Source organism: Neoarius graeffei, chromosome 1 (genome assembly GCF_027579695.1).
Source record: "Neoarius graeffei isolate fNeoGra1 chromosome 1, fNeoGra1.pri, whole genome shotgun sequence".
In the NCBI taxonomy this organism is placed as follows: Eukaryota; Metazoa; Chordata; class Actinopteri; order Siluriformes; family Ariidae; genus Neoarius; species Neoarius graeffei.
The window spans coordinates 40,222,936-40,250,505 of record NC_083569.1 but is presented as its reverse complement, the minus strand read 5'-3'; the positions used below and the strand labels follow the sequence as shown (position 1 = coordinate 40,250,505).

Below are 27,570 nucleotides of genomic sequence, written 5' to 3'. Positions count from 1 at the left end.
TGCTATTGTGATTTGTGCAACTTCACACACATCTGAGACATCCAATCTACTTCACATCATCCAGAAGTGGTGGCTCCCGCCGATCCATGAGGACTGCTCCTGAAGTGAAATATTTGTCACAGTTATCTCGAATTTCTTTGCGTTTTCCCTGAAAAAGAAGCAATTAGTTTTTAATAGTCTTGATGCAGCCCTATGAAAATTAGATAATAGTTTACAGGTTCATCAATAGTAGAAATGGAATAAGTTCATAAACAGGATTTAAAAGGTTAGAAATATTTGAATAATATTGGCTGGCTTTTTTTCGTGGTCTATCAGATATATTCTATTCAGCTAGCATGATATTGAACTTATCTTCGACTTGTTCAATATTTTGCTAGCTGAATGGAATATATCTGATAGACAATGAAAAAAAAAGCCAGCCAATATGATCTACACACACACACACACACACACACACACACACACACACACACACTCTTCCAGTTTTTTGATGTCCATTGGTATGTTTTTCTCTTGTAAGCAGAGAGGAACTGTCAGGGCCTTTTAGACCTTCAGAGAAGGCCAAAACATAACATTTCAAATGGTATATTTAATTTCTTTCATCATTTCATTATAATAATTGTCTTCTAATTTGGCCTCATTGTCTATCAGATTTGCTTTAGATATGAAAGGGTTACTGTCCTGAATACATTAAAATCAAGTTATTCAATTAGATTTTTTTTGTCTGTCTCTCGGCAGAAAAGAGTTTATAGCTGGCTCACTCGTTGGTTAGGACTTCATTGCCGGGACAGAAGACCATGGCAGTGCATGTTTATGTAGGAAGTGACAGATGAATTAACCAATCAGATTTTGATTTGTAGTGGGAGGGACCAAAAATTTATCATCTTCGGCCTTCTCAAAGGCCGACGCTAGCTTAAACATGAATTGGCGCCATCAGCGCGGCAGTGAAGTCACCTTCTAGCCGGTGTAGCGTTCATCAGTAGTGTTAGTGAATGCTAATAAAGCAGTCAAGCCAGTGCTATCGAGAACAAGTAGCACAGGCTAACGACTGAGAAAGTAAGATTGGAGTCTCCAGACTCTTCCACGCATGCTCGCCCAGTATTTTTCACTCATACTGAAGTATTCATTTCCCTGTGTAATTTACTTTTTTACTTTTAAAATCAACATCGACAGCTACACACAACGGAGCGACCTGGCAGCCTGACGATATTCTCTTGCAAAATCATTTGCCCTGTTGCTTTTTGATGTATCTGGCTAAGCTTTAGCTGAACTGAACTCCCAGCTCTAATCGTAATGGTTCACCACTGCTTGTAAATATGCGTGAAGAATATCTAATGAAGTTTTGGTCGCTTTTTGGGTCTTTAACATGTCTTTAGTTTCAGTTTTCAGTTTATTTATTTAGTGCTTAATTATAGCATAGTTAATCTTAGCACTGGATTCGCCTAGTCTTTCTCTTTCCCAGCAAATAAAGAAATGGTTCTGTGCATGCGCAGCAGAAAACTCTCTCACTGGATATTCACATCAGCTCCAATGTGTGACATGTTGTCTTGACAACATGCAGTATCATAAACCATATTCAATGCTCATTCTCCACTGGGTAGAGTGGCACAATACACGTAGGATAAGCAATCTGCTAAGAAGATTGTATGTTATCAAACCAAATGAATGAAACCTGCTTGAAGGGGATAGAATACATATATGTTATTTACCAGCTGGGAGGTCCGTATCATGAAATACCATGACTGAGGTCTTGAAAGTACTGACCAAGGCCCTCTGGGCCAAGGTCAGTATTCAAGGCCAAGGTCACAGTATTTCACCATACGGACTGACCTTAAGCTGGTAAATAATATATTTATTTTTTTAAACCAAATTCTAACAGAAAATGAGAGCGCCCAAAAGGGAAAACTGAGGCGAGCCGCCATTTTGAATCCTCATTCACAGCTGTAATGCAAATTGCTTCCTCCTCGGTATATAAGTGCACTTCCATGGCAGGAAAAAAACTACATTTTGCCACCTATGTAGTCCCCTGTTTATACAAAATTGAGTCATTCAGGATTCAGCCATGCTTGGCTTTAGCAAGTTAAAGGTTTTTAGCTTTCTCCTGAAATGTTTTATTTTATTTTGTCTTCCTCAGGGTAGTAAAACTCACTTTCACTGTAAAGACTGTTGTTATCACTATCCATGATGTAAAATTAATGCTATTCTCATGAGAAATGCTGGCCAAAATTTATAAGGTTTTTAATACTCTTATAAATAAATCTTATAAAAAACAAGATAAATGTTGACAAAAAACTGTTTGTTGTTGTTGTGAACAAGCGAGTTGCCAGAGGTCCGTAACTGGGCTCCATACCATAGGATACGGACCTGCTCGCCAGCCAAACAGAGTGCAGGATTTGATGGAAACTGCACCGTGAAAAAAATAAATGTTTTTATTCCATGGAAAAAGTAGCCTTTATCTATAATAATTTGTGATACTGCATAGTTCATGCATATGTTGGTGTATGGAATTTCATGGTTTAGATCATATGTTGTGTCATTTGTTATATTTATTTTGTTTGTTAAAATACTAATTTCATCATGATGGAAATGCTTTAAGAATATTTTTTGTATACAAAGAAAAATGGGATTGAAATGTATCATTTGTTATTTCTATTGTCCGAACCAATGAGAAATTTGTTAGAGGTCAAGGGTTATCTGGAAGTGAATGGGAGAGATGGGAGAGAGATGAGGAGAAGAGCCGGAAGAGAGTGAGTGAGGAGCGGGGAGAACACAGTTCATGTATCTTGCCTTTCAGATTTTTCAGGTTTTGGTCATAAAAAGACTTTTCCCTGATGCCCAATTATTTTTGTTTAGTGGACCGAAAGCTACTGAATTCAATTCACAGACTTCAAATTTTATTTTTTTAAAAATAAAACAATTAATGAATTTAGGGCCATGTGGCCACCAAATTATCTGCTATTTTTTCCTGCTTCACCATGACCCAATTCAAGATACATCATGTGGTGGGCTTTCCCCATTCATGCAAGGCATTGTGGGATATGAATTTGAAACAGAAGAGAAAAATGGAGGACATTGTGCGATTGAAACATGAAAGACCGACTACAGTTACAGAAAGCAAGAAGAAGACATTTTGTTGTGAAGAAAAGGAAACAAAGGACCAAACTAATAAATATCGGCAGTCAGCGAGCACCTCGGTATGATCAGCTGTTCGTTTAGCGACAGAATGATGTAATTCAGTGCATGGTCAAAAGGTAAGCATGCGCATGCGTACTTCCTCTGTCTGCTTGACTGCGCAAAGCATTTTCAATCATTGGGATTACAATCAGGTGTGAGTGGGCACCCTGTTTTATTTAAAGAACAGGGATCTATCAAAATCTGATCTTCACAACACGTGTTTGTGGAAGTGTATCATGGCACGAACAAAGGAGATTTCTGAGGACCTCAGAAAAAGCGTTGTTGATGCTCATCAGGCTGGAAAAGGTTACCAAACCATCTCTAAAGAGTTTGGACTCCACCAATCCACAGTTAGGACAGATTGTGTACAAATGGAGGAAATTCCATTCCATTGTTACCCTCCTCAGGAGTGGTCAACCAACAAAGGTGGATAAGGTGCCATACCATAAATCTGGGGACCCAGGTTCGATTCCAACCCGCAGGTCATTTCCTGATTCCTCTCTGTCTCTCCTGCTCATTTCCTGTTTCTATGCTGTCCTATCCAGTGAAAAAAGCCCAAAAAAATCTTAAAAAAAACCCTGTACTTGACACTTGCGTGTGTTCAGCACCGTAGAAGGTTGCAGATTGGCCGTGGAGACTTTTGGTCCTGCACATGCAAATTCTACTGGTCTTGTGAAAAATCAAGAACGCGTGCACTATTTACGGGACCCGTACTCCTTTTGTACGCCTGAACCAAGTCAGCAGCATGGCTAGTTGGGGCTTTGCGATGACAGTAAGACGCACGGTCATTGAACTAGTGACATGCCTCAGAAGTACTACAGAAGTACTCCACACTTGCTATTTGTGTGGCCCCCAAGACAGAAGTACATCTCATTTTCTACCCCTATGTGTGGCTTGCACTGCATGCACGCGACCCACACGCAACACGAGAGGCAAGACTGTGTGTGTGTGTGTGTGTGTATATATATATATATATATGGGAGGAACCAAGGAACCGATCATGTAAACGTGTAGTATTGTAGAAGGGAAGATGTCTATTGCCATATCGCGGCAACGACTGACGGAGTTGAACCCTTATAGGCAGATGATAGAAGCTGAGGAGCACGAAATAATCTTGTTCTTCAGCCGAAAGACAGATGCAGAATGCTGCCAACACACTGGTTTTATACCCTCTCCTGGCTTGCGTCACACGTAAGTCATGAGTGATTGTCACGTGCTAATCACGTGCGTCACACATGCTTCACAAGTGTGGCCCGTACTCCTAGTACAGGAAACTGGTAAAATGAAGTCACATGCACTCCACACTCACTGAACACGCACTGATCACATGCGTCAGGCATACGCTTTCCGGGGCTAACGGCGCAATTTTTCCCACACTCGAGGAAGTCAGGCATGCAACCTGTACGTGACACAAGTACTTTGCCCGTACTCCTCCCCCAAACTTTCCCCTGGGTTCACCATGACCCTGCGGCACAGCTGAGAGCTACCAAACCCTGCGACCTGTGCGTGTCCAAAACACTTATGGCAGGTTGAGAGTGTGGCATAACACAGCCTATTGCCAAGACAAGGAGGACACAGATGGCACCAGACAGTGCGCTTTGGACCGGAATGATGTGGATGACAGCAGCCATGGAAATTTCCTCTTCATTTGCTTTCCTTCACATTTCCTCCATGTGTAAGACAACAGGTACTTAATTTGGTTCAGGTACCACGTTTTATTTTTCTCTCATGGTGAAGCAGCCATCTTGTTTTTTTGGCTACAATGCACCTGAGCAAATTTCAAGCCTGTAGTGATGGACTTTGAAGTTTTTGTTTTGTTAACATTCGTAGGGTATTGCCGGGTTAGTATTATTTAGGCGCTTGGTATAAAACTTTGGAAAGTTGAATTAATGTGAACATTTTCTTTGGACCTGCACGCTTTGAAAACAAAGGTAAAACTGAAGGTTATAGTGAAAGCTATTGAAATTGCCTATGTGTGATGTATATTAATGTGTACATAATAGTAAATGGTTAATGATTTTGTATATTTGTGTGTGACTTCTAATCAGTCTGTAACTGAAGATACTTTAAGAGAGCATTTTTTAACATAGTTACTGGGAGACCAAATGGTCTCCCAGTGGCCAGATTTGGTCTCCTAGTCAATGCCAAACCAGCTTCACTGGGAGACCAAATTTTAAACCAAGTTATGTCTTATCATTTGGTTCAATCAGGTGCAATTAATTAACCAAGTACCATGTAAGTATACATTTAACAAGGAAAACGAAGATCTATGTTATAAGATACACACACAAGATCATCTTGGTTAAGAAAAACAAAACTAAAATTTGGTTACTGAGATGGCTGATGTCAGAATCCGATGTCATTACTGTGTAACTGTGTCTTTGACATAACATTTGTGCTTGGTAATTGCTCTTGATAGCTGTGTAGTCACTGTAGTGTGTTTGTCTGTATGGTGATTGGTGAACCATTTTACATCACAGAATATGCTGCAGCGGTGCAGCCGCATGGACTCTGGGGTCTGTGATTGTATTGCCCAGACCAGTTGGTCTCCTAGTGGAAAATCCTTAAAAAAATGCTCTGTCTTAAAGTGTTCTAAGCTTATGGGCTTCACATGGGGATACTAGCATGACTGTCATGGCCCTACCTGTGGGCTTCTCTCTTCAGGTAACATCTCCACTCAGCATTACCGGCCACACCCGCACTCACTTCCTCTTATTATCTTTCAGTGACTGTCATTGGCTGTTGCCGATCACCTGCTCTCCCCCTGTGTGTATTTAAGCTGCAGTTCTCCCTAGCCCCTGTGTCAGATCGTCTGCAACTCTCAGCCTGATAACCTGCTCTGTGTTCCTACTACTCTGACTCCTGAAGATTTCCTGTTCTGTCTGACTCTGTCTGCTCTCCAGCCCGGTAACCTGAGCTGCCTTCTGTTCTGTCGACTCTGCCTCTTGCCTGCCCCTCCTGTACCTTCACCTGATCTCCAGCTCGCTCAACCCTACAGCCACACCTCTCTGACTATGCCTGGTCCTGTTTCATCTCTGCTGCTAAGCAGGGTTGGGCCTGGTCAGTACTTGGATGGGAGACCTCAGATGTCACCACCAGCCATCCCTGCCTCTCAGTTCTCCTGCCACTGGACTTCACCCACACACATTCTTCTAACTCCCCTTTCCCCTATTATTAATAAACTGTGGTTTGAGCACATTTGATCTCCTCTCCTGTCTGTTCCGTGACAGGATGATCTGACCAGCATGGAGTCAGCACCTGAACCCTCTGCCCTTGACTGGCTGCAGTGCACCGAAGGGGATGTCAGCCGGATGTCTGCTGACATTACAGCCCTGATCCAGCATGGACATCATCAGCAACAACAACTGGACCAAGCACTCCAGCTGCTCACCGCCCTAGCACCCCCTGGGCCTCCGGGAGGTGCTCCTGCTGCACTCGGAACCCAAGGTCGGCAGTCCGGAGTGCTTTGACAGTGACCCCTCCCAAGTCCGTGCTTTCCTGACCAGCTGCCGGTTGATCTTCGACCTACAGCCCAGAACCTTCGCAGCGAAGGTGGCCTTTGTCATCTGACTGGCCGCGCCCGCCTGTGGGGGACTGCTGAGTATGAACGCCGGACACCGGCGTGTGCCTCCTTCTCCCTGTTTGCTGCGGAGATGATTAAGGTCTTCGACCCGGGCTCATCATCAGTAGAGGCATCCGGAGGACTGATAAGTATTTGCCAAGGCAGACGTACAGTGGCTGACTACTCGATCGATTTCCGGACCTTGGCCTGGTGCAGCAAGTGGAACATGCAGGCACTGGTGGACGCCTTTCTGCACAGCCTGGCCGACTACATGAAGGACGAATTGGTCTCGTATGAGCAACCGTCGACACTCGAGGAGGCCATCGCCCTGGCCGTCCACATTGACCACCGGGTCCAGACCCGTCGACGAGAGAGGGCCTGCCGGACTCAGCCAGTCATCACCGCACGGAGAAGCCAGAGCTCACTGGACATAGGAGGGGCCCGGTTGGGTTCAATGATCCTCCAATCCTCCACCTATGCTCCAAGTTTGCCTTCGTCTGTCGGATTCCACCCACACCCTGGCCGCCCTGGTTGACTCTGGCGCCGAGGCTAACATCATGGACACTGACCTTGCGTGCCAGTTGGGCCTGCGAAGCCACCACCTATCCTCTCCCGTTCCAGCCAGGGCACTGGATGGCCATCTCTTTGGCACCGTCACCCGCCTCACTGCCCCTGTTCCAATGACTGTCAGGCAACCACCACGAAACCATCCAATTTCACCTGCTTCATTCCCCCGGCCAACCTCTCATCCTGGGCTATCCATGGCTCTGCCAGCACAGTACTCACCTTGACTGGGCCACTGGAGAGATAAGAGAATGGGGCAAGGACTGCCATCGGACCTGCTTACAAGCCGCCATCCTAAACACCTGTACTCCACCTGCCAGCTCTGCCCCCGACCTCACTAATGTCCTAGCGTGTTATCACAGTGTAGAGGTCAGAGCAGGTGGGTGGAGCACAGAAGTACGGCAGGACAGAACTGAGTTCAAAAAAAACTATTTATTGTGTTCCCTTTTCAGGTTAAGCACACATACTCCCAGACACACACACACAAGTCATCTGGTGCAGGAGAGAGCTCCCTTCCTCTGTTCTCTCTCTCCTTATATAGGGCGTGGTTGCTGGGAAGACACACAAACACAGGTTAATTGATCTCAGGTGAAGTGATTCTGTCACTTACCTTCCCTGACTCCGCCCTCCTGTCACAGACCGGCGCTTGACCACGCCCCCGCTGCCACACACAGCCTTGGGGAGGTATTCAGTAAAACCAAGGCCACTTCCTTGCCTCCTCACTGGCCCTACGACTGCGCCATTGATCTCCTCCCAGGCACTGCACCACCCAAGGGTCATCTCTACTCTCTGTCCGCCCCAGAAAGGAAGGCTATGGAGACCTACATCAGTGACTCTCTGGCTGCCGGCCTTATCCGTCCATCCTCTTCTCCCGCCGGCGCTGGGTTCTTCTTCGTGGAAAAGAAGGATGGATCCCTGCTGACACTGCTCTGTCCACTGGACCGGATCTGGCGCCCCCTTTTTAGTGAGGTCAGTCAGCGGGCTGGTGACGTCTGAATAATTAGGTATAAACCTACGATAATAGCCAGCCAGCCCCAGGAACTGTCTCACCCCCTTTTTGGTCTTGGGCCTCGGGCAGGCCGCAATCGCTGCTGTCTTATTAATTTGGGGACGCACCTGCCCGTTGCCCAAGTGGAAGCCCAGATACCGTACTTCCACCCACCCAATTGCACACTTCTTTGGGTTGGCAGTGAGTCCCGCCCGCCTCAGCGACCTAAGGACGGCCCTCAGGTGTTGCAGGTGCCGCTGCCAGTCATTACTATAAATGATAATATCGTCCAAGTACGCGGCCGCATAGGTGGCGTGGGGCCGGAGGACCCTGTCCATCAGCCGCTGAAACGTAGCGGGCGCCCCAAACAGCCCAAACGGAAGTGTGACGAACTGGTGTAAGCCGAACGGTGTGGAAAAGGCCGTTTTCTCCCGGGATATTGGAGTCAAGGGGATCTGCCAATATCCCTTCGTCAAATCCAGTGTCGAGTAAAAGCGAGCTGTGCCTAGTCGATCGAGCAGCTCATCAATACGAGGCATTGGGTGCGCGTCGAATTTAGACACCGCGTTGACTTTTCTATAGTCCACACAGAACCGGACCGAGCCGTCGGCCTTGGGAACCAAGACCACCGGGCTGCTCCAGTCGCTGTGGGACTCCTCGACGATGCCCATTTCGAGCATGGCCTGAAGTTCCTCCCGAACCACCTTTTTTTTGTGTTCGGGTAGCCTGTAAGGGCGGCTACGCACTACCACCCCCGGGGGCGTCTCTATGTGGTGTTCTATGAGGTTAGTGCGACCGGGCAGGGGCGAGAACACATCCGAAAACTCGGCCTGCAACTGGGCGACCTCCGTGAGTTGGGTCGGGGAGAGGTGGTCTCCACAGGGGACCGGAGAGGTACGTGATGCCAATGTCCCTTTTTGAACCTCCAGCCCCAGCTCCGCCTTCTCCGGAACTGCCGACACCAACACCACGGGGACCTCCTCGTTCCAGAGTTTTAGCAGATTGAGGTGGTAGAGCTGTAGCGCCCCACCCCTGTCTGTTCGCCTCACCTCATAGTCGACGTCCCCGACTCGCTGTGTGACCTCAAAGGGCCCTTGCCACTTGGCGATCAATTTGGAGCTCGACGTGGGCAACAGTACGAGTACTTTATCTCCCGGTGTGAACTCTCTAAGGCGCGTACCCTTGTTGTACAGGCGGGCTTGCCGTTCCTGGGCCTGTCGCAAATTCTCCTGAGTTAGGTGGGTGAGCGTGTGGAGTTTTGCGCGCAGGTCCATAACGTACTGAATTTCGTTCTTACTTTGTGAAGGTCCCTCCTCCCAATTTTCCCGCAGCACGTCCAAGATGCCACGCGTCTTACGCCCATATAATAATTCGAACGGGGAGAACCCCGTGGAGGCTTGGGGGACCTCTCGCACTGAGAACAGCAAGGGTTCGAGCCACTTGTCCCAATTACGTGCGTCCTCACTTACGAATTTCTTAATATTTTTGAGGGTGCGGTTGAACCGTTCCACTAAACCGTCCGTTTGTGGGTGATATACGCTGGTGCGGATCGGCTTTATCCCCAATAACCCATACAGTTCGCGCAGTGTTCGTGGCATAAACGTAGTGCCTTGGTCAGTCAAAATCTCTTTCGGGATTCCAACTCGGGAGATGACGCGGAAGAGTGCCTCTGCAATACTGCGTGCTGAGATATTGCGCAGAGGCACTGCTTCCGGGTATCGCGTTGCATAGTCCACCAGAACTAATATAAAGCGGTACCCTCGTGCTGACCGATCTAATGGCCCGACGAGATCCATCCCAATTCTCTCAAACGGGGTCTCGATTAACGGTAGAGGGCGCAAAGGCGCTTTTGGAATGGCCGCTGGATTTACTAACTGGCATTCGCGGCATGCCGTACACCACCTACGGACATCGCCGCGAATCCCCGGCCAATAGAATCGGGCCATTATTCGGGCTAGTGTTTTATCCTGCCCTAAGTGTCCAGCCAAGAGATTAAAGTGAGCCGCCTGGAATACCAATTCCCGGCGGCGCTTCAGAATTAAAAGCTGCGTGACTCGCTCTTTAGTTTGAGTGTCCTGCGTCACTTGGTATAATCTATCCTTCATAATCGCGAAGTAGGGGAAGGACGGGGTGGCGTTCGGCTGGAGCGTTTGACCATCGATTACTCTCACTTGGTCAAACGCATGTCGCAGAGTCTCGTCTCGCGACTGCTCTAATGGGAAATCCGCGAGGGATTCCCCAATAGAGAGAGGAGGAGCCAGCGGCTCCTCGCTCTGACGCGGAGATGACGTAGACGGCTCTGTGACAGCTGCTCCCGCCAAAGCGACACCGGGACCTCCCCCTGTCAACTGGCAGGACCCACTCTCTTCTAGGCGCGTCATTAAACCCCGAAATCCCGGCCAATCCGTCCCCAAAATTAAAGAGTGGATAAGGCGGGGATTAACCGCCGCCTTCACTATAAATTTTTCCCCTCTGAAAATAATGTGGACCGACACCAAAGGGTAGCGGTGAACATCCCCGTGCACACACAAAACCTTCACCTCTTGTGCTCCCCCCAATGCCTCGTTTTGAACCAGGCTTTGGCGAATTGAGGTCTGATTATAACCAGAATCCACCAACGCCTGATATGTAGCCCCTTGGATACTCACCGGTATGCGATACGCTCCGGCCCGATCGAGGGCGGCCTCTGGCGCGTCGGGGATCCGAACCACCGCGCCCACTTCCATTGCTGTGCACTGCTGTTGAAGGTGATCCGGCTCCCCGCAGCGCCAGCAAACCGGCCCGGGCTTTCCCTCTGCACCGGTGATCTGGGGCTCACTCACCTGAGGTGGGGGAGAGACAGACACAGAAGGGAAAAACGGGAGGGCACCGCGGGTGCGCCGGGCCGGCTGGGGAGGAGCCGGCCCCCACCTCCGCGGTGGGGGAATGGGGTGAGGACGGGACACAGGAGGAGGGGGAGAGAGAGAGAGAGAAGAGGAGAGAGGAGATGATGTCATCTGCTGTCCTGCCGCCGGGACAGCCGCCAAATGGTCCTCCGCCAGCTCGACTGCTTGATCCAACGATGCCGGGCGGTGGCACCGGACCCACTCCGTCGTTCCTGCTGGTAAGCGAGCGACGAACTGTTCCAGCGCCACCTGGTCGAGGATTCCTTCGGCTTCGCGGTTGTTGGCCCTCAGCCACCGCCAGCAGGCGTCCCGGAGCTGCTGGCCAAACGCGAACGGCCGGCCGACTTCCTCCAAGCGCAGCGCGCGGAAGCGCTGGTGCTGCTGTTCTGGAGTGCGCCCCACGCGCTGGAGGACGGCCCGGCGGAGGTCCGCGTAGGCCAGCCGGCGGTCGGCGGGGAGCTGTAGCGCGGCCAGCTGTGCTTCTCCCGTGAGCAGGGGGAGGAGGCGCGCCGCGCGCTGCTCCATTGGCCACCCCGAGGCTTCGGTGACTTGCTCAAAGAGCGTGATGAACGCCTCGGGGTCATCCTGCGGGCCCATCTTGGTGACCGTGAGGGGAGACGGGCCCGCGGCAGGAGCGCTGGTGGACCCCGCCGACGCGAGGAGGTGCCGGAACGCCTGTCGATCTTCTTGTTGGGCCAACACCAGGGCCTCGAACTGCTCTTCTTGCTCCTTTCGGAGGGTGAGTAGCGCCTGGTGCTGGCTTTGCTGGGCCGTGGCAAGGGCGTGGACCAGTTCAGCAAACGGGGAGGACTCCATGGGGCTGCTGTGCTCCAGTCCCGGGTTTCGTCACCACTGTAGAGGTCAGAGCAGGTGGGTGGGGCACAGAAGTACGGCAGGACAGAACTGAGTTAAAAAAAAACTATTTATTGTGTTCCCTTTTCAGGTTAAGCACACATACTCCCAGACACACACACACAAGTCATCTGGTGCAGGAGAGAGCTCCCTTCCTCTGTTCTCTCTCTCCTTATATAGGGTGTGGTTGCTGGGAAGACACACAAACACAGGTTAATTGATCTCAGGTGAAGTGATTCTGTCACTTACCTTCCCTGACTCCGCCCTCCTGTCACAGACCGGCGCTTGACCACGCCCCCGCTGCCACACACAGCCTTGGGGAGGTATTCAGTAAAACCAAGGCCACTTCCTTGCCTCCTCACTGGCCCTATGACTGCGCCATTGATCTCCTCCCAGGCACTGCACCACCCAAGGGTCATCTCTACTCTCTGTCCGCCCCAGAAAGGAAGGCTATGGAGACCTACATCAGTGACTCTCTGGCTGCCGGCCTTATCCGTCCATCCTCTTCTCCCGCCGGCGCTGGGTTCTTCTTCGTGGAAAAGAAGGATGGATCCCTGCGCCCCTGCATCGATTACAGGGGTCTCAAATGACTCAACCCCAGACAGGCCCGCTGGGCTCTCTTTTTCACTCGATTCAATTTCACCCTTTCGTACCAGCCTGGATCTCGCAACACCAAGCCTGACGCGCTCTCCCACCAGTTCCAGAAGGGTGATGCCCCCTCCAAGGACCCGGCTCCCATCCTGCCTGACCCCTGTATCGTTGCTGCGCTGACCTGGGACATCAAAGAACGAGTGCGGGAAGCCCTCCATGACCAACCCAGCCCCAGTGCATGCCCCGCAAGTCGCCTCTTCGCTCCTGCAGACCTGCGATCCCAGATTATACAATGGGGACACGACTCCCATCTAGCCTGCCACCCTGGTTCCACTCGCACCTACCACCTGCTCACCCAATGGTTCTGGTGGCCTACTATGGGCAGGGATGTACGAGACTTCGTCCGAGCCTGCCCTACCTGTAACCAAAATAAGTCCTCCAGCCGGCCTCCTGACGGTTTGCTCCAGCCTCTGCCCATGCCAATGTGACCCTGGTCCCACATCTCCCTGGATTTTGTTATGGGTCTACCCCCTTCTAACGGGATGATGGTCATACTCACCATCGTGGACCGCTTTAGCAAAATGGCTCACTTTGTTCCTCTCCCTAAACTACCGTCAGCCAAGGAGACTGCCCAGATCGTCTTGCAACATGTCTTTCGCATCCATGGGCTGCCCAAGGACATTGTTTCGGACCGGGGGCCGCAATTCACCTCTTCTTTTTGGAAGGAGTTCTGTCACCTACTCGGGGCCACCGCCAGCCTCACCTCCGGATTCCGACCCCAGTCCAACGGCCAGTCAGAATGGACAAATCAGGAGTTGCAGAAGGCACTTTGGTGCATGGTGTCATGCAACCCTAGGGCCTGGTGCGAGCACCTGCTGTGGGTGGAATACTCCAACAACTCCCTCACCAGCTCAGCCACCAGGCTGTCCCCATTCCACTGCATGTATGGCTACCAACCACCCCTATTCCCCAGCCAGGAGGGAGAGGTCACCTGCCCGGCTGCCCTCACCTATGCACGCCGATGCCGCCGCACCTGGTCTCAAGCCCGCACTGCACTGCTCAGGTCAGTCACCAGCTACTCTACTGGCGCCAACCGGTGGAGGACACCTGTGCCCACCTACCGGGTGGGCCAGAAGGTGTGGCTATCTGCCAAGGACCTGCCCCTCCAGGTGGAGTCTTGTAAGCTAGCACCTCGGTTCGTCGGACCATTCCCTATCCAGAGGATAATCAGCCAGTCTGCTGTCTGGCTTTGACTGCCCAAGTCCATGAGAGTGCACCCCACCTTCCATGTCTCTAAGATCAAGCCAGTGCATGAGAGCCCGGTGGTCCCAGCTGCTCCTCCTCCTCGTCTCATTGACGGTGGCCCAGTCTACTCCGTCCGGTGACTGCTGAAGTCACGACACAGGGGCAGGGGCCTCCAATACCTGGTGGATTGGGAGGGCTATGGCCCTGAGGAGAGGATGTGGGTTCCCGCTGGAAGGATTTTGGATCCAGCCCTCATCGCCGAGTTCCATCGGCTACACACCGACCAGCCCTCCATCCGACGGGGCCGACGTAGGGGTTCTCACCGTGCGGATCCACTTCCGGACCCTGCCCCTGCTCCTGAGCCTAACACTGAACCGAATCCTGGGTGGGGGTCCTTGGATGATGATTCTTCTGATGGTGAAGAGGGTGCGGAGGCTATGGACACTGACCGGTCTGAGGAGTTCTAACCCTCCACCGGTATTCCCCCTCCTCCCGCCCGTCTTTGGTGATCTGTGGCTAGGGACTTCTGGAGCCATCCCTTAAGGGGGGGGGGATTCTGTCATGGTCCTACCTGTGGGCTTCTCTCTTCAGGTAACATCTCCACTCAGCATTACCGGCCACACCCACACTCACTTCCTCTTATTATCTTTCAGTGACTGTCATTGGCTGTTGCCGATCACCTGCTCTCCCCCTGTGTGTATTTAAGCTGCAGTTCTCCCTAGCCCCTGTGTCAGATCGTCTGCAACTCTCAGCCTGATAACCTGCCCTGTGTTCCTACTACTCTGACTCCTGAAGATTTCCTGTTCTGTCTGACTCTATCTGCTCTCCAGCCCCGGTAACCTGATCTGCCTTCTGTTCTGTCGACTCTGCCTCTTGCCTGCCCCTCCTGTACCTTCACCTGATCTCCAGCTCGTTCAACCCTACAGCCACACCTCTCTGACTATGCCTGGTCCTGTTTCAGCTCCCCTGCTAAGCAGGGTTGGGCCTGGTCAGTACTTGGATGGGAGACCTCAGATGTCACCACCAGCCATCCCTGCCTCTCAGTTCTCCTGCCACTGGGCTTCACCCACACACATTCTTCCAACTCCCCTTTCCCCTATTATTAATAAACTGTGGTTTGAGAGCATTTGATCTCCTCTCCTGTCTGTTCCATGACAGTGTGGAAATAGGTTACACAGGGGTGTGAACTATGTTGGAAATTATTTGTTCAAATGTGAGTTGAACATGATAAATTAGATTAACATTGCTATATCATTTGTTAAGACCCAACACATAAAAGACTAAAGTCATATAGTTTAAAATTAACCTTTATTGTTAGTGATAACTACAAAGAGCTCAGGGTAGTTACCACCATTTAGTGCTGGTAAAGCAAGGGGACGATACATTGACAAACTCCAACCCCATGTACAGTTGATGTCTTTTCTTTGTGGTGCGTGTTTCTATATCTGCTGCAGTATACTTACATTATTGACATCCATCAACCTGGCACAGTCAACCAGTTCTTGACCATCTTTTGTCTTACACACAAGACAGTCGATTATGGGCTGTGGAAAATAAAGTTATGACCTTTTTGTGAGCTGATAAAATATCCAGGGTTGCAGTGTTTCTATGGTTAATGGGTATGTCAGTGTCAGAAGGTGAAAGACTTTAAATGAAAATGTTTATATAAGGTCAAGAATAAGGCCAATAAAGATGTCATACGCACCGTATTTGGTTTTTGTGTAACACAATCATCTCGGTGCTCATATGCGTTTGGAGAAGCCTTCTTGCAGGGTGTGACTATCAGATGGGCATTGACATAGAAGTTGCTTTTCATAGTCTGTGAACAAGAGTATTACATAGCCACATTAATAAATGTCTTTAAAAGAATGACTTGAATACATAGTGGTAAACACAAAATGAGCAATTATATGATACTGTTGATATTGATATTGGGCGGCACGGTGGTGTAGTGGTTAGCGCTGTCGCCTCACAGCAAGAAGGTCCGGGTTCGACCCCCGTGGCCGGCGAGGGCCTTTCTGTGTGGAGTTTGCATGTTCTCCCCGTGTCTGCATGGGTTTCCTCCGGGTGCTCCGGTTTCCCCCACAGTCCAAAGACTTGCAGGTTAGGTTAACTGGCGACTCTAAATTGACCGTAGGTGTGAATGTGAGTGTGAATGGTTGTCTGTGTCTTTGTGTCAGCCCTGTGATGACCTGGCGACTTGTCCAGGGTGTACCCTGCCTTTCGCCCGTAGTCAGCTGGGATAGGCTCCAGCTTGCCTGCGACCCTGTAGAAGGATAAAGCGGCTAGAGATAATGAGATGAGATATTGATATCGATTGATAGTTATTTTTTGTTGTTCCTTTATACATCCTAGTTGAGACCACAGTAAAGTTGATTTTTATATTCAACAATCGCCAAACATCTCAGCTCATATCATTATCTCTAGCTGCTTTATCCTGTTCTACAGGGTCGCAGGCAAGCTGGAGCCTATCCCAGCTGACTACGGGCGAAAGGTGGGGTACACCCTGGACAAGTCGCCAGGTCATCACAGGGCTGACACATAGACACAGACAACCATTCACACTCATATTCACACCTACGGTCAATTTAGAGTCACCAGTTAACCTAACCTGCATGTCTTTGGACTGTGGGGGAAACCGGAGCACCTGGAGGAAACCCATGCAGACACGGGGAGAACATGCAAACTCCGCACAGAAAGGCCCTCGCCGGCCACGGGGGTCGAACCCGGACCTTCTTGCTGTGAGGCGATAGTGCTAACCACTACACCACCGTGCCGCCCAATCGCCAAACATTTGCATTCAAAATTCCATTAGCATACATATGCTCCATCAGCACAACGTAATGTCTACACGCGCACACACACACATCCATAGAGCCATTCACACCTATGAGTAGGCAGTTGACCAAATCCACATGTCTTTGTACTGTGGAAGGAAACAGGAGGACCTGGAGGAAACTTACGCAGACACAAGGAGAACATGAAAACTCAACACAGAAAGGCCCTGATCAGCTGGCAGGTTCAAACACATAACCTTTTTGCTGTGAGGCAACAGGACTAAGCACTGCACCACCTCAAAGATTATTTACAAGTCATTATTTTCATTTTTAATTTCAACATACAGTCCCAAATTTTTCTGATTTGGGGCTATAGAAAAGAAATGTTTTGTTAAATTTTAATTTCTGCTAAAAAAAAAAAATCAGTAAAGCAATGTAGTAAAAATTTTAAGTATTACACATGTAAAACCACACGATGCATATAATATAGTTGTTTAAATTTGCTCATTTGCATTTTTTAGATTGTGTTGCAAATGTAATCAATGTCTGTGAAGATTCTCAGTCATCCAGGTCATAGTAAACTGTGGGTGGTAAAAGAGAGCAACTGGACTTGCTTGAAGATTCTTGAAGATGTTTCACCTCTCATCCGAAAGGCTTCTTCAGTTCTGTCTGACTAATAGGGAGAATCAGGTATTTATCCTCTCATGGATGAAAAGCAATCCTAAGGTGTCACTCAGTACGTTTACATGCACATCCAAATCGAGCTACTGTCGGTAATCGAGCTAAGGGTCCCAGCAGGGGTGCCACAGAAATCCAATCCTACATGCACACAAGGAAATCGAGCTATTGTGTGAGGTACATTGTGCACCCGAGCCGCAGGTGGCGCTACACGCCCCATCGTGTTGGTACACTTCCGGTTGTCATCATGAAGAAGAGCTATTCAAGAGTATAAACAAAGTTTTATATATATATATACACACACACACCACACACACACAAATACAATGACTTGTTATTGTACACAATTCACAGCTATGCAACAGCTGTACAGATGTATTTGGTGATACAGTAAGTGAGCTAAATTTTAACAGTGCAAACAATGCCACAAAAAGAAAAGATTCATGCCATTGTCATGATTCGTTGTCATGCCGACCAAAGCTGTTGTGTTTCCCGCTTGTGGTCTTGTCACTCGTCACTTCCGGAAGGGGCAGTGCTGAAGTAAGTAGCTCGACTACGTAGCTCGATAGGGTTTACATGCACCTAGTAGCTCGGCTAAAATCGCATAATCTAGGTCGTGTAGCTCGATTACGAGAAATCCAGTTCGGTTCGATTTCAGCTGAGCTAAGGTGTTTCCATGGCATTTAGAACGTCGATTTCAGTCGAGCAACGGCAGAAATTCGATTTTCTCTATGTGCATGTAAATGCACTGATTGAGTCATCCTGTTGGTGTGGGTCACTGGGGGCTGGGTGTGAACAGCCTCGAGAGTCATTGGGGTGATCAATGGATTGCTGGTTCTCTCTGTCCTCCTGTGAGTCACTCAATGCATTTACATGCACATCCAAATCGAGCTACTGTCGGTAATCGAGCTAAGGGTCCCAGCAGGGGTGCCAGAGAAATCCAATCCTACATGCACACAAGGAAATCGAGCTATTGTGTGAGGTACATTGTGCACCCGAGCCACAGGTGGCGCTACACGCCCCATCGTGTTGGTACACTTCCGGTTGTCGTCATGAAGAAGAGCTATTCAAGAGTATAAACAAAGTTATCAGTTCCGTGTTCCGTGTTCATAAGAAGAACGACAACGAGGACAGCAACATCGAGAGAGAGAAGATGGACAACAACGAAGCAGCTCAGCACTTGCTGAACATTCTGTACACCATCGCGTTGTACTTGAACTATACTTACTTTCATCACTTCCGGAAGGGGCAGTGCTGAAGTAAGTAGCTCGACTACGTAGCTCGATAGGGTTTACATGCACTAAGTAGCTCGGCTACAATCGCATAATCTAGGTTGCGTAGCTCGATTACGAGAAATCCAGTTTGGTTCGATTTCAGCCAAGCTAAGGTGTTTCCATGGCATTTAGAACTTTGATTTCAGTCGAGCTACGGCAGAAATTCGATTTTCTCTATGTGCATGTAAACGCACTGACTGAAAACAGCTGGGTTTTGGTGTGCATTCAGTTGTCTGGAAAGTGTGCCAAGGACTGCATTGTAGGTGGCTGATAAATGATGTCTTAGACCCCCACCTCTGTTCAGTGATGGCCGTTCGAGGTTGACAAAAATGGCTTCTTTAACTCCTCACTCATACCAACGATCCTCTCTGGCTAAAATGCGTACATTGCAATCCTGAAATGAGTGTCCTTTGTTGTTAAGATGAAGATGGACAGCAGAGTCCTGGCCTGAGGAACTGGCTCTCCTGTGTTGAGCCATGCACCTGTGAAACGGTTGTTTTGTTTCACCTGTATACGAGTCCGTGCATTCCTCACTGCACTGAATTGCATACACTATGTTGTCCTGTTTGTGTCTGGCTATTCTGTCTTTAGGGTGGACCAGTTTCTGCTTCAGGGTGTTACTGGGTCTGAAATGTACCAGAATGTTGTGTTTGTAGAAGATCCTCCTGAGTTTCTCAGATAGACCAGAAATGTAGGGAATGACAATGTTCTTGCGTTTGTTCCTGTTATCCTCCTTGTCCGTTATGTTCCTTTTTCTGCTCTTGAAGAAAGCCCAGCTGGGATACCCACAGTTCTGAAGTGCTTTCTTGATGTGATTCTGCTCCTTCTCTTTTCCCTCTACCGTTGGAGGAATCTTCTACAAACACAGCATTGTGGTACATTTCAGACCCAGTAACACCTTGGAGCAGAAACTAGTCCACCCTAAAGACAGAATAGCCAGACACAAACAGGACAACATAGTGTATGCAATTCAGTGCAGTGAGGAATGCACGGACTCATATATAGGTGAAACAAAACAACCGCTTCACAGGCACATGGCTCAACACAGGAGAGCCAGTTCCTCAGGCCAGGACTCTGCTGTCTATCTTCATCTTAACAACAAATGACACTCATTTCAGGATTTCAATGTACGCATTTTAGCTAGAGAGGATCGTTGGTATGAGCGAGGAGTTAAAGAAGCCATTTTTGTCAACCTGGAACGGCCATCACTGAACAGAGGTGGGGGTCTAAGACATCATTTATCAGACACCTACAATGCAGTCCTTGGCACACTTCCCAGACAACTGAATGCACACCAAAACCCAGCTGTTTTCAGTGACTCACAGGAGGACAGAGAGAACCAGCAATCCATTGATCACCCCAACGACTCTCGAGGCTGTTCACACCCAGCCCCCAGTGACCCACACCAACAGGATGACTCAACGACACCTTTGGATTGCTTTTCATCCATGAGAGGATAAATACCTGATACTCCCTATTAGTCAGGCAGAACTGAAGAAGCCTTTCGGATGAGAGGTGAAACGTCTTCAAGAACCTTCAAGCAAGTCCAGTTGCTCTCTTTTACAACCCATAAATGTAATCAATGATATGTCAAGTGACAGGGCATGCCAAGAAAAGGTTTTTAGAAGATTAAAGACACCATGGAATTGCTCTTTTTGCAATTAAATAAAGAACCAAGAAATTTATCCTTATGAAACAGGAAAACAATACATAAAGTAAATAGGTAAGAAGCACTGGCAGCTTGTTAATAGGGGCGATTTGGGCGACGCACACCCAAACAGGAAGATTTTTTTTTATCTACTCCTACTACCACAGCAACAGTAATGTCATCGTCCAATCAGGCTAAGGTCGCGCCTGGTGTAGCCATGCCCTTTTGGTGCGATTTCTGTCAGGTTCAGATTTGCCCCAAAATCTCCCATTGACAGTAATGGTATGTACGTTTTTTTCGAAAAATCATGCTCCCAATGCATTTTCTGTTAGGTTTTATGTGCTAGCACAAGCAGCGTGCTTTCATCATACGCCTGTTGTGCGTGAAATGTGTGAACATTCTCTGAAGAAGATGGCGAGTGTTGAGTGCAACAATATGATAGCGTCTCTGAAAGAAGTTCCCTTTAGTCGTCGTGCCAATGAGGAGAAAACGGCAATCAAACAGCTAGGACCTCCTAGACCGAATTTAAACATCAGGCAAGTGTCTACGAAGGGGGAGAAGACCTACTCAAGAGGTTTTGACAAGAACTGGTACCACCAGAAAACTTGGCTAGCTGGCTGTGATGTAGTCAATGCTCTTTTTTGCTACCCTTGCGTTCTCTTCCACCCTGGAAGTAGCACAGCAGACAGTACAGCGTGGACCATAAACGGAGTTACAGATATGCATCATCTCTCCGAGAAAGTGAAGAAGCATGAGAATTCAAAGATTCACATGGACAGTTGTCCGAAATTTTCAGCCTTTGGGAGAGTAAACATTGCCACACAGCTGGATGAGGGGTATCGGCTAGCAGTTCGTCGTCACAATGATGAGGCGAGCAAGAACCGACACATACTCAATCGGCTCATTCAGTGTGTGAAGTTTTGCAGGGTTTTCGACATTTATGGTCCGTGTAGACATAACGGGGGAAAACTGCCCCCCCTGAAAAAAAATTCAGGAGCCGCCACTGGTAAGAAGGTATTGCTATGAGCACTCCCTTGCTCTGGGTGCTGTGCACCTTACAAATGCAACGCTGCTTCACTACACTTCCGAGTTCAGCCCGGGACTCCAGTTCCCAACATACACTGCATACCCTCACTCACTCCTGATAACCACACACTCCTGCCTCTCATTACACACCATGCTGAGGACTTCAAATAAGTGAACTCTTCACACACTCACTTGACTTGGTAATTTGCTCAGCACAGTAGTTTGTTATAACCAAGCTTGATTACTCTGAATTGGTTTCCAATATCCTTGTTTTGCTTAGGAAGGTTCCTAATTGAGTGAAATGACCTGGAAGTATTTAAGTGGCAGCCATGACAAGAGCTATTCAAATTCTCTAAATATTAAGGAAAAGCAGACAGGATTGAGGTGGAATCTTTGGGAAAAGGTGCTTTAATGCGATCTCCTTGAGCAGTGGGTGCACTGGACCATTCTTTATGAAAGGAAAGGAGATGATGTTGTTCCACAATTTCTTCTGGGAGCAACATTTAAAGTGACTCCCCATCTGCACACCATTCATGTAAACAAATAATTATATAAATAATTAAATCTTAAATAATTATACAATAACTGGGATTCATGTTGATATGAATGTGAATAGAAAAGAAGGTGAGCGTGAGCAGCCATTGTCATAATGAGAATCATTTTGTTTCAGTTTTGTGACTGGTAGTCTATATTCCTTTTTTATTTAAATTCCAACTTTGGTAGGGAAGTAATATTTTAAGTAAAATTCTAGTCTCACATGGCAGACCCACATCAATAGTATCATCCGTGACATAATTGGGTAGCCTAGTGTAAGTGCAGTTGGAGTCTCTTCGCATCGCAATTGTCTTTTGCTACATCCTTAGGAATTCTCTTTCTCATCTTTTATTGATCTCATAATGTTTTCCATGGACGCCAAGGAAAAGTGGTCAGGAAAGGACATAGGATGGACTATTGGAATGCAGCCCAGGATTTTGTTTCTGGTTATTGTTTGCGGCTAGCCTGACCCATGCCTGTTATTGATCTTGGACTTTGCTGCTTTGATTTTGTTTGCTCAAACTTTCTTAGTGAAGAGTCAACCACATTTGTTTCCAGTATCTGCCCCTCAGTCTCTCCCTGTGTGTGTGCATGACAGCTGAATATTTATTTATTTATTTAAATGTTAAGCAGGGTTTCAAAACATCCTCCTTCTCATCCTCTATCATCATCTTCCCTCCATTCACCACTCTTTGTTTCAGTGTGAATTCGGCATGGATTTAAAGTGGCTGACTCACCCTTTCCAGAATCCAGTTCATTACCTCCTCCAAGGAGGTTGTTTTCGGTAGCGTTGGTTTGTTTGTTTGTTGGTATGTCTTTTAGCAACATTACGGAAAAAGTTATGAACGGATTGCTCTGAAATTTTTTCCAGAGGTGTGACTGGGCACAAGTAACAATTCATTAAATTTTGGCGGTGATCCAGATCACCTTCTAGATCCAGGATTTTTTTAAAGGATTCTTTATCATTGCGAGATGAGCTGCTTGGCAGAGGTCTGCGCTCTCCGAGTGCTTTTCTAGTTGTTTTTGTTTTGAAAGCACGTGACAGCTACTCTGTTAGTTCTCTGAGCAGCAAAACCGTTGCAAATTCACTGTTAGTGATCCCTTCAAAATCCATCTCTTACTTTTTCACCAATGTGTCCAACATGGAAGTTTTCAGTAGAATATGCCTGATATTTTCTTTCCTTCGTGGCTGTCCATGAGACAGCTGAGGCCGGTTCTGGTCCACTATGACTGAGTAACGATATGATAAAGGAATGGATCAGTTAAAAATATTTAAAATATACAACGTAACTACTTTGACAAAATATTTTCAATTTCATCTTACAATTTATGATCTATGACTAATGATGTCACTGGATTGTTGTGGATTGTTTTACAGTATCAATTGTTGTGAAAATGGCAACTGCTTGCCACAGATGATTCTGGGAAGGGTGAGCTGGCCCTTTTCAAGCTAGACTTTAACACCAAATGCATTTAGTATAATCAGAACACTATTTTGACGGATTTGGTTAGTCTCTGTTTGACTGACCATTTTAATGGTTGATGCTGCTGTTTTTAAATAAATAAGCTTTTAATTTGCTCGTTGGTTGAAAGATACTTTTTCTTTCTTGTGCTCCATTATTATATTTTACGATATACCACAGGAATGCTGTGTTCTTGAATCAGAAGGGGTGCATACATTTTCTATAACAGCATGGCCCTGATAGTATTTCTGACTATAAAATCAATAATAGCTTTATATTAATCCACTGGAATGCTAATAATAAGTAGATTAAAAAAATTCTTGGTACACTACATGGTAGTCTTCAGGAGAGAGGACTTTGCTCTTTCTGGTTTCTCAGTCACACAAACAGCTGCATTTTTGTCATATTAACTTCAAGGGAGAGAAAAAAAAGGAGACACTGTTCAGCAAATGCCTGTTTAGAGCTGCTAACAGGATAATAGGAACTAACTTTTCTTGTGAAGGTTCCATAACATGAGGTAACTATAAACAGTTAAAAATCTTTTTTTTTTTTTTTAAATTCAATTCAAATTCATAATCATGGGCCAATAACAGTGGTTTAAGCAGAATGACACACTTTGGACTGTGCTACTTTACAAAAATAATCAATTTCAGGGTGTTACCAGCTGTCTGCGTTGAGTCAGCATGGTGCAGAGGAAAAATGTAATTTTAGAGAATTTCTGTGCCTCTCAGATCCTTAGAAAAGAAGGTCAGTCATTGTGTCTCATGTTTATATAAGATGAAGAATGTGTTTGTGTTCTATTTTCTAGGTGAGTATAAACGTGTATGTGTCGGGACAGTGGTTAATGACAGAGGGGGTGCAAAGGCTGGACACCCTGAGATTAAGAAGATATCTGATATGCAAGTTTTGTTCTTGTTATTTTGGCAAGTATAAAACAGGGCCTATGGAAATGGAGAATGCTTCTCTGGGTGAAATTCATTTGGAGGAGCCTTCTTGCAAGAAATATTACAATAAACTTATTTCTGTCTGCTTTCTTCCTGACAGCCTCGAGTCTTAAGCTTTTCCACCGCAATGGTCTGTCATGTATTCCTTTTTTATCCCACATTATGATAGTAGATAGCTCACTGCAAAACCCTGATTCCATAGTGCTCTCATAGTCAAAATATAAACTAGCAAACAAAAGCCAAATATGAACAACATATAAGTATGCATAAGTCTGCCCCTGCTGCTTGCACATCTGTGAAGGCACCATTAATGCTGAAAGGTAAATACAGGTTTTGGAGCTTCATATACCGCCATCCAGACCAAGATTTTTTTCAGGGATGTCCCTGCTTATTCCAGCAAGACAATGCCCAGCCACATTCTGTATGTGTTACAACAATGTAGCCTCATAGTAAGAGTGTGGGTGCTAAACTGGCCTGACCACAGTCCAGACCTGCCTCTCATTGAAAATGTGTGGCGCATTATGAAATGCAAAATATGACAACAGAGACCCCAAAGTATTGAGAAATTTGTCATATATCAACCAAGAATGGGAAAGTTGTTCACATTCAAAACTTTAACAATTAGTGTCCTCAGTTCCTAAATGCTTACTCCATCCATCATCTGTAACCACTTATCCTGTGCAGGGTCGCAAACAAGCTGGAGCCTATCCCAGCCGACTATGGGCAAGAGGCAGAGTACACCCTGGACAAGATGCCAGGTCATTGCAGGGCCGACACATAGAGACAAACAACCATTTACATTCACACCTACGGTCAATTTAGAGCCACTAATTAGCCTAACCTGCATGTCTTTGGACAGTGGGGGAAACCGGATCACCCGTAGGAAACCCACGCAGATACAGTACAGGGAGAACATGCAAACGCCACACAGAAAGACCTCCCGTTGGCTGCTGGGCTTGAACCCGGAACCTTCTTGCTGTGATGTGACAGTGCTAACCACTACACCACCGTGCTGCCCCCAAATGCTTACTGAATGTTGTTAAAAGTGATGTAACACAATAGTAAACATGCCCCTGTCCCAAATTTTTTGGAACATGTTGCAGACATCAAATTCACAATGAGTTTATATTTACAAAAACAATAAAAATTTTTAGTTTTTCTATTAATGATTTTGGATTGTATTCAATTGAATATAGGTTGAAAAGTATTTGCAAATTATCACATTCTCTTTTTATTTACAATTCAGTGTCCTAATTTTTATGGAATTGGGGTTGTGTAAATATCCCCATTGGAAACGATATAATTGACCATATTATATTCAAAATATTACTTAAACAAGTAAGACAATTCTTCAAAATGCTGACAGAACTTACATTCGGAGTGTCTTTGAATGACTGAAATGCAATGTGATAATTCCCTCCAAAGTCCTGGTTTGCCTTTTCCAGTGCTTTGTCTACATATTTTTGTTCTTCATAATGTAAGTTTCTATAGCCATTCTGGGCAGAAACCAGCAGAATCAGGGCGGCCAGCAGCAAAACCTTTAGTGCACGATCCATGATGTGCAGGACGACTGAACTGTTTGTGTTTGCAGATCACATCTAATCTTGTAACACACACAGAAGACACTGTCAGGGGCGGACTTACCATTAGGCAAACCAAGGCGGTTGCCTAGGGCCCCCAAAATTTGGGGGCCCCTAACAGTCAGCCCCGTCACAGTAAACACCAAACAATATATATGTAATCTTAATTTGTCTCTGATATTAAGTAGTCAACAATATAAATGGAAAAACACACCAAAATAGCATCAGAATATCGAATTCATGTGTATATAGTATTTGTCCCAGCACACACACACCCTGGTTGTTTTACATTGGACTAGTCCATGATCTGACGATGTAGACAAATACGAGGAGTAGATTTTCCCAAAAACAAGTAGGACTTTCTTTACGAAGGACTTTACGAAGGACTTTCTTTACGAGGAGTAGATTTTCCCAAAAACAAGTAGGACTTTCTTTCTCATATGATCATGATGAACAATGGACATTTTGGAGATTAAGGACTTTTCAGTAATGTACTGGCTGCAACCTTTAAAAACTCATACCTCTTTCTTTCTCTACCCCCCCTCTCTCTCGCACACACACAAACACACTCTCTCTCTCTCACACACACACACACACACACACACACACACACACACACACACACACACCCCATTATGGAATGGTGATGGAATACATGAACAATGGAATTTTGAAGATTAAGGACATTTCAGTAATGTACTGGCTGCATCCTTTACAAACTCACAATCCCTCTGTATCTGTCTCTCAACCACTGTATTGCCTGTCACTAAATGGCTCTCTCCCTCCCTCCCTCCCTCCCTCTCTCTCACACACAGAAACTCTCTCTCTCTCTCACACACAGAAACTCTCTCTCTCTCTCTCTTTCTCTCGTACATTTATCTTGGCATCAGTCTTATCCCATTGAAATGTAGAGGTTTCGATAGAGTAATATCCATTTGTGTTGTAGTTCTGATAACAGTAAGATCATTTTGTATCTCTGGTAATGTGTATCTGGTAATATGGATCCATTTGTGTTCTACTTCTGATAAGAATAAGATCATTTTATATCTGGTAATATGTATCTGTGGAGTAAAAATAATAATTGGATTTCAGATATCCTTGTTTTATTAAAATATGGAGATTGACTCTTAAAATTGGCTATCTCTCTCTACTGTCTCTTCTTCTGTTGTTTGCCTTGTCACTCTCTCTCTTTCTGGTTTGATCTGAGCAATAAACACTGTCAGAATTTTGGCAAATGCTGGAGTAATCTCAAACCTGTTTCACTGTGGAGCTTATTTGGGGCACATTGTTAGTGGCAGTTTGCTGTCTTTTTTTCTAAATTTACAGCAAGGAGATATGGCATGTACCAAGTAGGGATGACCATTATTCTGTATGTGTGTTTCAAGACTGACTTTTGAGGGCCCCATGTCTGTATTTCGCCTAGGGCCCCAAAATGGCTAGAACCGCCCCTGGGCACTGTGATGGGCAGAGTTTCACATGGTTGCAGTAAGAGTGCACTTTACAAGAGAAAAGAGTGAAAGAGAGTGTTTAAAAGTCTTTAAACGCTGACAAAAAAATCATAGGAACCCAGAAGCGATTAGTGTCAATTCATTCCTTTTGGTTGTCAACCCACTTTTTAAAGTATCACTGATGTTAAAGTAGAAAGAACCAACAGTAAACAAAGAACTTAACAATGAACAGTACAGGAGAGAGTCAGTGCACACAATGATCTTCATTACTGAAGGTACACCTTTCACCGAGGAACCAAGATGCCTGTGTAAATACAGAAGTCAGTAAAGCCAGTTA

General features: G+C 46.7%; 1 protein-coding gene across 1 annotated transcript; it reads right to left on the bottom strand.

The window, feature by feature from the left end:
- Nucleotides 1-46: 46 nt before the first annotated feature.
- LOC132884862 (cystatin-like protein) lies at nucleotides 47-25,761 on the bottom strand. Its single transcript, XM_060918875.1, has 4 exons — nucleotides 25,579-25,761; nucleotides 15,567-15,680; nucleotides 15,325-15,405; nucleotides 47-148 (listed from the first exon to the last, which is right to left on the bottom strand). Exons 1-4 carry the CDS (start codon nucleotides 25,759-25,761, stop codon nucleotides 47-49), a joined length of 480 nt encoding a protein of 159 aa, XP_060774858.1.
- Nucleotides 25,762-27,570: the final 1,809 nt, after the last annotated feature.

Coding starts and splice junctions, on each gene's coding strand:
- LOC132884862 (XM_060918875.1), bottom strand. CDS start 25,761: ATGGATCGTGCACTAAAGGTTTTGCTGCTGGCCGCCCTGATTCTGCTG. Junction 15,406..15,566: donor TTACACAAAAACCAAATACG/GTGCGTATGACA, acceptor TATTTTCCACAG/CCCATAATCGACTGTCTTGT. Junction 149..15,324: donor GGTTGATGGATGTCAATAAT/GTAAGTATACTG, acceptor CTTCTTTTTCAG/GGAAAACGCAAAGAAATTCG.